Source organism: Malus sylvestris, chromosome 16 (genome assembly GCF_916048215.2).
Source record: "Malus sylvestris chromosome 16, drMalSylv7.2, whole genome shotgun sequence".
Taxonomy (NCBI): Eukaryota; Viridiplantae; Streptophyta; class Magnoliopsida; order Rosales; family Rosaceae; genus Malus; species Malus sylvestris.
The window spans coordinates 7,966,315-7,979,459 of record NC_062275.1 but is presented as its reverse complement, the minus strand read 5'-3'; the positions used below and the strand labels follow the sequence as shown (position 1 = coordinate 7,979,459).

Here is a 13,145-nt window from a genome sequence, read left to right as displayed (position 1 = left end):
TTTTATATATATATATATATATATATATATATATATATATATATATGGCTGGTAGCCTTTGACACGGCATGCAGGCCACGTCCATCATCAATTCACTTCATCTAACAACATCCATAAACCTAGCCCTCTTAAGTCTCCTATCTCATCCTCACCTCATCAACAATAGCCATCATCATTCTGATCAAATGAATTTTAAATCCATTTTACTTCCAAGTGTTGTCAGACATCCCAAATCAATTCGAATTGTACTGCTTATTCGGGACATGAATCGCATTCTATTTATCTGGTTTAAGAAGATACCGAGATAATTATAATATTATCCTTTAATAACCAAATTATATCCACTTTCTCATCTGACGGTTGAGAATCATGCCCACTCAACGGCCTTGATCGCTTGGGCCGATGGTGTAAAATCGGGTCCAAACACTATTATATTTTTATATGTATAAAATATGTATTAAATAAAAATTAGGTCTCGTGAGGCTTCGTCTCACGCTTTAAGGCTTTTGCCTAGGCGGGTTTATCCATCAAACACTTCGCCCACGCCTTCGTCTTTTAAAACATTACTCGAAATCTAGAGACAAACTTAGGTGGGCCAGCTTGACCAGCTTAATGATCATGCACTCTACCGAAGAAAAGAGCTCCACTGTATATAGGTTCCTTCCAACCACACACAAGTACAATTTTCAATGCACACAGGCCACCCCGCGTTATAAATTATAATGGCCTAACCTACTTTCTCCCAACATAAATCACAAACATTAACTTACTTTGGTAATGAGATCATTTAGGAGCGTGAAGGCATCTGACTGGCAGAAGTTAGTCTTATGTTCCACCCCAGCCTTCTGAATAAATCGCAGTCCAACCTTATAGGCTTCTTTATCTACATCGACTACTGTTATCTGAAATTTTGAAATATTAATCTAGCCAACCACTACACGTAAAAGGATGAAGTTAATCTAACTATTTCAAAGAAAAAAAAAACACATGAATAATATTAATAAACGACTATTACATACTTTGCCATCAGCAGGCAGTGCAAGAGCAGTAGTGAGAAGAGAATAACCAGTGAAGACACCGAGCTCCAACGTCTTCTTCGCATTCATCACCTTCAGAAGCATCGATAGAAGCAGACCTTCATCTACCGGCACATTCATAAGACTCCTGCGTGTTCGAAATGTAATCCTTTAGGCTCAAGTAATTATATATTCATTTATGAAGAAGCGTCAGGGCCGTCTTTGAGATTTTGGAGGTCCTGTGCGAAATTTATAAGGCCATGTCCAACCGATGACTGGCTAGAGGGCTTGTTTTAGCCCTATGGCCATCCAAGATTCTCCAAGATATTAATATTTTAATGAACAGTACATGACCATATTTGCCTTCGTCTCCAACCGAGGGCCAGAGGGCCAGATGGCTCGTTTTGGCCATTTCACAAAAAACCGTCTCCAACCGAGGGCCAAACATAATTTATTATTTAAAAACTACAACTTAAATGTTTTTTTAAAATGTTGTTTAAGTTTCATGTTGTATAATTTTTATGTTGGTTAATGTTATTTAATGTCGTTTCATATTGTTTAATGTTGTTTCATGTTACTTAATTTAATTTAATATTGTATAATGACTTAGGAAGTTATAGGAAAAAAAAATAGAATTTAAAAAAAATATGAAACAAATTTTGTGAAATAGAAGTTATAGGAAAAAAATGAAATTTAAAAAAAATATATGAAACAAATTTTGTGAAATAGAAGTTATAGGAAAAAAATGGAATTTAAAAAAAATATGGAATAAATTTTGTGAAATAGAACTTATAAGAAAAAAATAGAAGTTATATGAAAATTTTTGTAAATAAAATAAATAATAAAACTGTAAAAAAAAAAATCAAATGCAACAGCTTTGTAAATAAAAAATAATAATAAAACTGTAAAAAAAAAAAAAAACAAATGCAATGGCTACTAGCCGTTGCATTTGAATTTTTTCTTAAGAAATCATGTTGGTTATAACCGACAGAAATAACAAAACATTAAAAAAAAAATAGCCAGCTCCGAGCTGGCTAGCTGGCTGCATGCAGCCAACCCTCTAGCCCTCCAGCCCTCCAGCCCTCTCCGATTCCGTGGGGCCCTCCCAGATTCCAGAGCCCTCTGGCCTATCCCTCGGTTAGAGACGGTTTTCAGGCTATTTTCGGCCCTCTGGCCCTCTGGACCATTCGGTTGGAGATGGCCTAAAAGGGCCCGCCCTTAAGATAGTTTTAAAAAAGGTAGGACAATGTATAGACGCTAAAAACCAATCACTTAAATCAAAACTAAGTTTAGCACTCACTGATTGCAAGTTTAAAAATGTCATTAATAATAAGTATAAAGAGCTACAAACATACTGTTCACTAAATAATAAAAAGCAGTTCAATCTTAAAAAAAAAAAAAAACTTCAAAAACTCTAACTTTGCTGTTTCACTTGAATATATAACATTATTATATAATAAAATTGACAAAAAAATACCATTTTTAAGGTGTTATTATTGGCACTCAAAATATTTCATTATACTCCAAATTTTTATACTTAAAAGAAAAAAATTACGCTTATAATGAGTGCACAATGAAATTTAAAGTGCTAACATTATTACATAACAAAAATAATTTTTAAATATAGAAAATTATTACATATAATTATTAGATGACAAAAAATTTGGGATCCTTTCAAATTTGGGGCTGTGCGACTGCACAATTTGCTCCCCCTCAATGCCTCATCTGAGAAGCGTACAAGAGGATTGGGTGCAAAATGTGGTCTCGTTAAAACCTTGGCGGGGATTTAAGCCCAGTACGAAGGAAAAGGAGTACTACAAATATCAAACCCTACCAGACTGCATATTTCTCGATGGTGGCCTCCCTTAGTTGCTTCAGTTGCTCGTGTTCTCTTGGAAAGCAGCTTGTTTCGAAGATTTACTGTACTATCAGAAATTAAGGCCGTTAATTGACTGCGTTTGTTTGAGGATAAGACCATTAGTTAATGCAAAATATAATTAGCACCTTCTGTTTCTTTAGTTTGTAAATATTTCAACAACAACAAAATGTGGACACGTAAACCTGAATTTCAATAATTTTTGATACAACGATATATTTATGAATTGATTGCGAATTCGTCATTTCAAACCGTTTTCTTAAAACAAAATAAAATAAAATGACAAAGAAAATGGTTTAATGCAGAAGATAGACATTTGTACATCATGATATATGGCCATCTCATAATTTAAAAATTAAAAAAAAAAGTATCCGATTCCCTCGTTGAAAAATTTAATAATTAAAAAGTATCTGATTTTTAGCTGAAAAGACTAAAGATTATCAATGTTTATTTATTTTTCCACAGTACGAGAAATTTTTATTAAAAAAAATTAGAGCGAAAATGTTGAAAACTCCAATCCGAATATGAAAGAAAGAATCTGGAAAATGAGAAAGAACTAGGCAATACACTAAGGATAGAAAATCACTTATATGAAATAGGAGGTCAAGACGGTGGTGTTACAAACTAATCATGGAACACCGTGTAAGAAAGTTAAAATGCCTGATAAGTTTGGAAGAACGTCACTCTAGCGATCTAGTTTCATGTGAAACTCTCTTTTATAAGAATGTATATGATCTGTAAAAGCGACGGGTTACATTAGGGAAAAGAAAACGAGAGTGTACCTTGAGAAGTGCTGGGGTTTTGAGGATTATCTTCTCCTGTCTGTCGTCTGCCATGGCGGAGTGAACAACAAAAGAGCAAATGTTTATTTTCTTCAATTTCAAATTTTCTGTGAAATAAGCAGTTGGGTGCATTGTGTGTTTTATATTGGGAAATTGGGAGTAAAGGGGTAGGTGGCAATAACATGGCCTTAAAAGGAAAGGTCGTGCCAGACTTTTTGATTGGGTTTCACTTTTTATTTGATAGGTGTGGGCCGTGTGGCTGGTTGGGCTGTTTTAGCTCTGTGGAAAATAATTTATATGTAACAGGTTTATTGTTAAACATTATTTTTATTTAACGTTTATGATATAGTATTAGTAAATAAAAGATAATTATTAAGGAGTGTATTGTATATAACGTTCAATGGATTTTCACAGAGCTATGAACATAAAGATTTTGAGGGAGTTTAGTTGCCTTTAATAAGTTCATGTGGATTTGATTTGAATATTTTCGTAGATCTTAACAAAGTATGTGAGATTTTTATCATGAATTTTGGAGCCCTTATTCTATATAAAATTTGATGGACTTCAAAAAGTTTTGTTTGACTCTCAAATTCAAGTGTATACAATATAATCTCGTGGTATTCAATTAAGATTTTTGTAAGTCTATATAGGTGTGTTCAAAATTTCTTTGATTTTAAAGGATTTTATAGACTTTGAGTGCTTTTATAATAAATATTTTGTCATTGTGAATCCAATCACTACCCATAAGATTTTGCTGGATTTTATTTTTCCCACTTCTAATCATATACTCCATCACTCACCATAATTAATACAATAATTATCACTAGCTACCACCACCACCACCTTACCATGACCATCTATGTGTCACCTCACCGCCACTACACCACCACAACTATTATCACCTTGCCATGACCATCACCATGATCCTGTCACCCCCACCATCACCTTATCAATACCACCACCATAGTACCATAACCTCTTACAATCACTCGCCGATGTCATCACTACCGTGACTACCATCTCTACTACCAGTCTACCACCATCTTATATACCTTAACCATCGTCAACACCCCCTTTACAACTACCATAACCTTCTACGACTATCTTATGGCCGCCACTCCTGCCGTGACCACCAACTTTACCACCATTATCACCACCTCATCAAGATCGTACCCACCCCCACTCCTCCATCACCCCAACACCAGGCTACAACCACAATCTCACCACCCTTACTCTTATCTCCCTCACCAACGACTAGAGGTGGCAAATCAATTTATTGAGTTGTTAATGGGTATGCGTTTAATTTGATATCACCATAATATAGAGGTAATAATGGTAGTGGTGATGATAGTGTAAGGTGAAATCAAACTAAATGAGTCTTAATGGGTTTTCTGATTTGCCACCTCTACCAACAACGCCACCTTTACTACCACCATCTTGCCTACAGCCGCTACATGTAACTTCCATCATCATAATTACCGTCACAACCTCAAACGTTGCTGTACCATGATCATATCATCCTCATCACATGATAAAATTGAAATATCAATATTTATTAAATGGTCATTAAAAAAGTCATGACAATATATAAAATTCTATTAAGATGACGGTATTACGAGTGTTAATAATATCACATAACAATACCTTGTCACCTATACTATTTTATTTGCAATTACCATCCATCATCATTAGCCATTAATCCATCCAACTTTTCTTCGAGACCATTCTCCATGTCTACTTTACTCTATTGATAGGGACCATTGCAACTTGAAAACTTATTGAGGAAGTTGGGTACTTTAATGGAGGAATAACTTAATCTGGGTACTGATATGGTTGTGCCGTTAGCCCATCAATGGAGATTACTCGCATGAATATTTTAGTTGAGTTGTGTCATTTGCTTGTGGAATTTAGTGTTAACGGTACACCTAACCTTACCCCACACACACCCCCCCCCCCCCCCAACCCCACAAAAAAAAAAAAAAAAAACCAAAAAAACCACACTAAGATTATCCTAAATAACATCCAGGTGCATCTTCACCACAATTCATCATCTTTGTCCGAACATGAAAATACAACATACTCTAAAAGTCAAAATAAAATAATAATTATGGACTGTTCTCCATGAATTGGACTTGTTAACACGAGTACACTATCATTTTAGTTTTTCGTACTAATAATATAAGGATATGTGTTAATTTCTCTTTACATATTCTTATATCATTGACACGAGATATCATCATGACAGTTTACCATACCATACACGTTGCTTTCTGCTCCCCATGAATAAAGGCTCGAGCCAACATGCTATGGGCAAAAAATAATTTGAACGTTAAAAAACCGATCGAACCAAATCATCATTGAATATGAAAAATTTCAAATGTGCTCCGTGTATCTATTATCTTGAATTTTTAACCGTTAAATTTTAGTCATCGTATCTTTGACCACAATCTATGACACGCCCCGACCCAGAATGTCCAACTGAATTCTGAATCGAGCTGTGTCGGTCGACACCAAAAATGTGAAGAAGCCATAAAGTGTAGTAATATGGAAAACATGAGTAAATTTAAACTTATAGGTGACCAAATGCAAGAGTGTACATGTTAGTGGGATTGAACCCAATTCACACGTAATGTCAGAACATAAGTACAGTACAATATAGTAAAAGTAAGATAAGAATTATACCATCGAAGGTACTCTTCTATACCAACATTTGTCAAGAATCCTCGTCGACACGAAAGCTTGGTCACTAAAACTTGGAGGGACGAAAAACAAGGGTGAGTGAGCCTAAAAATAATAAAATAGTAATTTTACAAAAATATCTTTTGGATTCGTAGTTTTGTAAAATCTTCGTCGTAACTCCGATTTCAATTCTGCTTGCGCCCACGTGTTCGTAGTGACGAGTACTATGATAATATGCTAAGAATGGTTCATACGTGTTATGATACGACATAGCCAATGAAGGTCAACAATCTCGCCTCCAGGGGCATTTTCTTCAATTCGCTCTTTTAAAATTGATAAAATTATAAAATTAGAGACAGGTTGATACAATCTAACAATTAAATATCCGAAGTATAGGAACCTCACAAATGCCACCACCACCACCACCACATATAAATAGAAACTTCAAACTTGTGGTCTCTTTTATTTTCAGCATTTGGTTAACTTTAACGAAACAAAATCCCCTGCTTTTCCCTGTGTTTCCTGTTCGTTGCATTTGTAAGTAAAATGTCAGGTCTAAGAGCCCCGTCTGATTATTCTGAGGAACCACCTCGTCATCCAAGTCTCCTTGTTAATTCCCAGGTCGGATCACGACATGAATATTAATATAATTATTTTATTTATCCATTTTCTTGTCTATATATGATATATCTGTTTTGCGTCGTGCAGGAACCTTTTAATGCAGAACCACCACGTGCGGCGTTATTAGAGTCGTACGTGACACCGGTGGATTTGTTCTACAAGCGAAACCATGGCCCTATCCCTGTCGTCGATGACATTGAAAGGTTCAAGACATCTTACCATTTTTTACAATAATTTATTTATAATAATAATTTCAAAAGACATAAGCTTGCTAAGTTGACTGGAGCAGAATGCTCTTCTCAACGCTCGAGAAAAGACTTCAATCCAATTTTTTCTTTACTCTTTTGTTCAATTTCATGAATTTTCAATTGTCTCCTCCAAAGCAATGTTATGCCATTTTATATTTACTTAGTGTAGTCCTCGTGACGACTCTTAATGTTAATGAGAAATACTTCGAGAATTGAACTAAAGAGAAAGACGTCAACTGTTAATGTTTGTTGCAACAACAATTGGGTTCAAAGTTTCTTTTGTTCTTCAAAACGATGTTTTGAGTGTTATTGACTACGGCAATGGAGTTTTTGCGGGCTTGTTTGTGAAGAACCCGTTCACTGACGGCTACAACATTTTTGGCGAAGCAGGTATCGATTGTCTATATGCGGTTTGGTGGAGAAACCCTTGGAGATATCAATGGTTGACATTGTGTAAGTACTTATTAGTATATCGGAGGGAGACCTAATCATGATTAGTTAATCTGCTTAAACAATAACATTTCGGTTTTGCGAAAACAGGAATCTGCCGAAGCACATTGTGACAGCCACTCTACAAGTAAGTTTGTCAACTGTGATGCTGAGCATTGTATAATTTAGTTACAGCTGCTCGATAGTAATTCGATTTGGTTTGTTTCAAGCTAAGCAGTGTGCAGGTAACAGAAGGACCGCAATGAGCAAAGTGAAAACAGTGAAAGGCGTTGGCTGGGACGTTTCCGCCATTGGAAACGGTAAACTTGCTACAATCTGTCCTTATTAATTTCCTTCACTGTTAAAATGTGAGTATTTAAAGTAAACTTGATCGTGTTTGTTTGTCTTATGTCTTCTTTCAGCCGTTTGGGGTGGGGCTAAACTCGCTGACGTTCTCAAACTTGTGGGAATCGCTAAGTTAACATCAGTTTCCCCGTTGGGAGGAAAGCACGTTGAGTTTGTAAGCGTTGACATGTGCAAGGTGAGCTGCAATTTTTGTGCTACATGTTAATCGCATTACTCGGGAATGTTTTATATGGTACAATGATTTCTTAAGGAGGAAAAAGGAGGACCTTACAAGGCGTCAATACCGATGATTCAAGCAACAAACTCGGACGCTGAAGTTTTACTAGCATATGAAATGAATGGAGAGGTAAAGGAATAGCTTGCGTGAAACTCTTTTTGTTTTGGATCAAATTTCTTGAGTTGTTCTTATACTATCTGACCATGTTGCTATTTCAAAGCCTCTAAACCGGGATCATGGGTATCCGCTGCGTGTAGTTGTTCCGGGTGTTATAGGTGCCCGTTCTGTCAAATGGCTGAGTTCCATCAACATAATCGAAAACGAATGCCAGGTTGGTTTTCACAAATCCAATTGCGTGGCCTGCTCTTTATGCTTGTGACTCCTGAGATGGATATAATAATTGTGTTTTGTCGTTGAACAGGGATTCTTTATGCAAAGGGACTACAAAATGTTTCCTCCTACTGTGAACTGGGAAAATATCGATTGGTCAACCCGGCGGCCTCAGATGGATTTTCCTGTTCAGGTACTTCTACATATCGATAATCCGCTCCTAGCCTCCTGCTACGACTCTTTGCACGTCGTTACTGTTTAATGCAGCCTCAGTATCTAACTTTACTGATATGATTCTTGATGAAATAATGGATATTGTGTTTGATGGTTTCTGCAGTCTGTAATTTGTTCTTTGGAGGAAGAAAACGCTGTAAAGCCTGGAAAAGTACGTTTTCTGTATACAATTAGTCATTATATTTTGTCACACTGCCCTTCAAATTTTACTTACATTTGATGTAATTTTGCACACAAGCGCGTGTTTCTGTGCAGGTAGTAGTTCATGGATATGCCGTGTCTGGAGGTGGGCGGGGGATTGAGCGAGTAGATGTATCGTTCGATGGTGGCAGGACGTGGGTGGAAGCAACCCGATACCAAAAGAGTGGAGCTCCATATGTTGCAGATGATGCGAGTAGCGACAAGTGGGGATGGGTGCTTTTTAAGGCTGAGGCGATTGTCTCTCGCAGCACTGAAATCGTCGCTAAAGCAGTAAGTAACCGTTGCTTATAATTCGACTACTTCTCTGCTCATGTTATCTTACACATAAATCTTGTTGAACAGATCGATATAGCTGCAAACGTCCAACCCGAAAATGTGGACGCCATCTGGAACCTGAGAGGAATACTGAACACATCGTGGCATAGGGTTCGAATTCACGTTGAACACACCGATTTGTGATTCTTTTTCGTTCGAATATTTTTCTGGTGTACACATTGTACACTCTTCGAGAGTTGCTCGGTGTTTCAAAGGTAAGCTCTGTATGCAATTCAAGCAACCAGGATTCTAAGCCTACTACAGAACCTGGGGATTTCAGTTGCACCTTATCACTTTGTATCCAGTCTGACATGTTTGTTCATAAATATGCAATCATTCTCTACAAGATATGTAAGATTCATACTGATTTATCACCCGAGGGGCGTTTCGAATCATATGAAATTCAAGTTAGAAAACTCTCGGTCTGCTACCAATTTAGATGATGCCTTCAGCAATCTAGTTTCATTAAGCAAATATTACATAGACATCGATCTGAATAGCCTAATTGGAAACCACAGTTCTTGGGAGGGCCGTCAATTTGTTTAGCCATCTCGTCGAAAATCAACTGGACGACTACCCAAGGATACTATACACCATTTTTCTGCATTGGAAAAGCTAGAAAATATACCACGATAGCCAAAATCAGCGGCAATGCGAACGGCCGTGTTATTACAACATTAGAACTCAAATAAATTTACAGTGCTCGAGAGTCCGACAACTAGCAATTGTTAAAAAATTAGTAACCCGATGCAACTGATCATCAAGAGAAAATACCTCCCAATATGTGACTGAAGAACGGTACTGAATCTCTCAAATGACACAGAAAATTGGCAGGGTCAATGAATAGATAAGCCGCAAGCTATGAAGAATGCTATTGAATCTCTCAAACATTACCCGCAGAATCTGTGGGTGTTGTGGTGCCTATATTTCTTTACCCCGTTAAGGGTTGTCACTATGATGGAAAAAAGGATCTTGAATATACAACAAACGCTAGCTCCTGAAATCACTTTCTCCTCCGCCACCAGTCTGGTATTTTCAACCTTTGGATTCTATGTACAGAAAGTTTGACAGCAGAGAGCTTGTGCTTCACCTGTCTCCATAGCATATCGACTGCATCCTCTTTCTCTGGGGGGTAATTGAATTCAAAATGGTGGGAGATATTCTTAAGTGTCCTCCACATTTCAATCCATCTCTCCTTTGAAACATTACGGAGCTGATTAACCATGTAATCAGGTTTCAAAGCCTCTTTGAATGAGAAGAATAGTGAGAATTTGGTGTAGTCAATTTCATCCTCAAACGGGAGCTCAATTTCATCACTCACGATGACAGGAACACAGTGGCTCACAATAGCATCAAATAGGCGACAAGATGAAGGAGTGTCTCCAGCAGGATGCAGACAGAACTTTGATAAACGCATTCGTCGCGTAGACTGAGATAACAGAAAGAAAAAAGAATGAGAAACATTAGAAGTTATATTTATATATTAATAAATGAATCATTCCTCAAACTTCTGATGGCTACCAAAAAAATCCTCCAATGCCAAGGGAAAGTTATCCATCCGAAGGAAAAAGCAGATCACATAAATGTAAGTTTCCAACCTTCCATGCACCCTCAACCTTCCCGTCTTCTTTATGTGAGGGCATATATTAAAAACCTTCTTGAATAAAATAAAAGTAAGGAATTTATTCTTGCGATCATTGCGTTAGATATTCAGATAGAAACTACAAGTAGGGGGATTACGGTATGCACAGAAATAGTTTTAATAAGAAGGCTAAAGATCATAAAGAAATGTAAATGATGCCAAGGACAACAAAGAATCATTTCCAGTGACTAGTGTGTAAAATCCATACTTTCCAGGATAAAGAATATGCACGAAACAATATCACCTATGACCCATTATAAAACTCCATACTCCATACATACCAATTTTATGTTCTCTCCTGTTGCAACACTTCGCTCATAGTGAACATCATCATAACCAGCTAAGACTTTTGCCAGTTTAACACGAACAATGCCTTCCTGCATATAACATGACCAGAGATAATCAATTGTAGATCCAAGTACAAGGTTTCAAGATAGGATGCTGTTATTTCAAGCAACTTTGAAGATAACATACATCTTTCCTGTATGTCCTTCCCTGGAAGAAAAGAAGCGTAGTACGGGACTCAAATGGATCTGGACGGTCATCATCTGTAAAGGAATCCACAACATGTACGTATGGGGTGACCACATCTTTGCTCAGATTTGACATTACATGAGGATACCTGCCAAAATCTACAACGATCTGAATTGACGCATTGACCTGTGGCCGAAGAAATCTGAAAGCATTGGGATGTGTCAAAGGGATAACATGGTCTCGCCCTCCAGATCTTTGCCAGTACTTTGATTCTCCCAAGATTTTCAATAAATCTATCTGAAATCAGAAAAAGAAATAAATAAATAAATAACTAAAGTTTAGTCATAACAAGACTATGGAATTCCACACGGAAAAAGGTCAACCGGAAACACAACAAGGATCTATTTGACAGTGATTTGGAAAATCGGTAGCGCTAGAGAGAGGACTTAAAATTTGAGAAGCCTGTTGACAAAGACCAAGTAAAGATAACAGGTGGAGACACATTCTAACTTACTAAAAATTGTTCTACAATTTCTTGTATAAATGTAGAAATCAAACAAGGCCCGGGTCTCGAATTCGATATGTCAGCTACACAAGAAAATCCCAGTTTTTACATCGCATCTAAACCCAGCCAACCACTTTAATCTCAATTTCAGCAGAAGACTCTGTTCAATTGCCTACAAAACTACAACTTAAAAATGAAACTTTCATGTCCAATACAAATAGGGTAAACAAACTCAATCAAGCCACCGGAATTCGATGTTTTCGACGACCCAATTCAACACAAAACTATCAAATTTAAAAATCAACAATCAAAACCCAATGTTTACCTGCAATTGGCGATCAATCCGAGTATCCGGGTCTGTCATGTTGTGCCCATGAGTATTGAAGCTCAACGAAGAGAAAAACGGCACAAAGAACGCATCGGCCGATTCCGGATCAGAAACCCTAACCGCCTCTCTCCCGTCACCGCCATTACTGTCGAACAAAAGCGAGCCCATCATCCAGTACTCAATACTGTGCTGCCTCTTGAGCCCGGAGTTCTTTGGCCACGGAGGCCAAGTCCGGGCGGTGACAGGAGTCTGGTCGGTGCTCCGGCGGTTCATAATTCCGACGTTGAAGCGGCGCGGGAGATCGTACATGTAGACCTTGAGAGGCGGGGAGGTGGTGGCGCAGAGGGACTGGACAACCGGCGGCGGCGATGAGGGGAGGAGCGGGAGGAAGTAGGATCGGATGTCGACGGTGCCGATGAAGATTGAGTAGGTGAGGAGCAGGAGGAAGGCGAAGATGAGGGCGAAGGCGGCTTTTCCATACATTTTGTGAGATCTGGCGTTTGGCATTACTGATTGGCCATCTGCTGAACGCGCGGGCGGTATAATAGTACTGGGACTCAACTGTCCGTTTGATTCGGTTAGGGAGGCAATATCAATGGGAATAAATTGCACTTTTCACGCCTTTGGGCCATTTGCTTTGCTTCAAGCATTCATTTGGGAGGAGAAAAGAAAAGAATTTTATAGCCAACACTCTATTAGTAAAGAGATTTTTTTCTTTCCCAGATCACAATACAAATGGTTGAATCCTTAAAAAAAATAAGCAAGATTTTGAAATTTGAAGATCAATTTTACTCTATTTTATTTTACTTTGTATTTGGCGCTAGGTTCTTATGTCGGACTTGGATTGTCTGCCCTCCTAGTTGTGGTGCCCTTCCATGCCCT

At 37.6% G+C, this 13,145-nt stretch overlaps 4 protein-coding genes and 1 pseudogene across 7 annotated transcripts in view; 1 reads left to right on the top strand and 4 right to left on the bottom strand.

Moving 5' to 3' along the window:
* The window catches only part of LOC126608028 (65-kDa microtubule-associated protein 8-like), a 10,110-nt gene extending 8,958 nt beyond the window's left edge, over positions 1-1,152 (bottom strand). For all 3 annotated transcript variants that reach the window (XM_050275776.1, XM_050275777.1, XM_050275778.1), the window contains exon 1: positions 1,020-1,152. The gene's annotated coding sequence lies outside the window, so the exon portion shown is untranslated. The remainder of the gene's footprint in view (positions 1-1,019) is intronic.
* Positions 1-3,799, bottom strand: part of LOC126608036 (flavonoid 3',5'-methyltransferase-like) — a 6,385-nt pseudogene extending 2,586 nt beyond the window's left edge.
* The window catches only part of LOC126608030 (small ribosomal subunit biogenesis GTPase RsgA 1, mitochondrial-like), an 87,028-nt gene that overhangs the window by 47,384 nt on the left and 26,499 nt on the right, over positions 1-13,145 (bottom strand). The window lies entirely within an intron of this gene.
* LOC126608034 (sulfite oxidase-like) lies at positions 6,821-9,730 on the top strand. Of its 2 annotated transcripts, none has more exons than XM_050275793.1 (12): positions 6,821-6,974; positions 7,062-7,177; positions 7,613-7,675; positions 7,763-7,799; positions 7,890-7,971; positions 8,074-8,192; positions 8,268-8,363; positions 8,455-8,565; positions 8,656-8,757; positions 8,902-8,949; positions 9,054-9,269; positions 9,342-9,730. In XM_050275793.1, the coding sequence occupies exons 1-12, from the start codon at positions 6,900-6,902 to the stop codon at positions 9,456-9,458; spliced, it is 1,182 nt and encodes a 393-aa protein (XP_050131750.1). In that variant the 5' UTR covers positions 6,821-6,899; the 3' UTR covers positions 9,459-9,730. The 2 variants fall into 2 exon arrangements, with proteins under 2 accessions (XP_050131750.1, XP_050131749.1); XM_050275792.1 differs by having other exon boundaries at positions 7,887-7,971.
* LOC126608032 (probable arabinosyltransferase ARAD1) lies at positions 9,740-12,995 on the bottom strand. The gene is made up of 4 exons (XM_050275789.1): positions 12,261-12,995; positions 11,431-11,727; positions 11,238-11,333; positions 9,740-10,743 (listed from the first exon to the last, which is right to left on the bottom strand). Exons 1-4 carry the CDS (start codon positions 12,768-12,770, stop codon positions 10,318-10,320), a joined length of 1,329 nt encoding a protein of 442 aa, XP_050131746.1. The 5' UTR covers positions 12,771-12,995; the 3' UTR covers positions 9,740-10,317.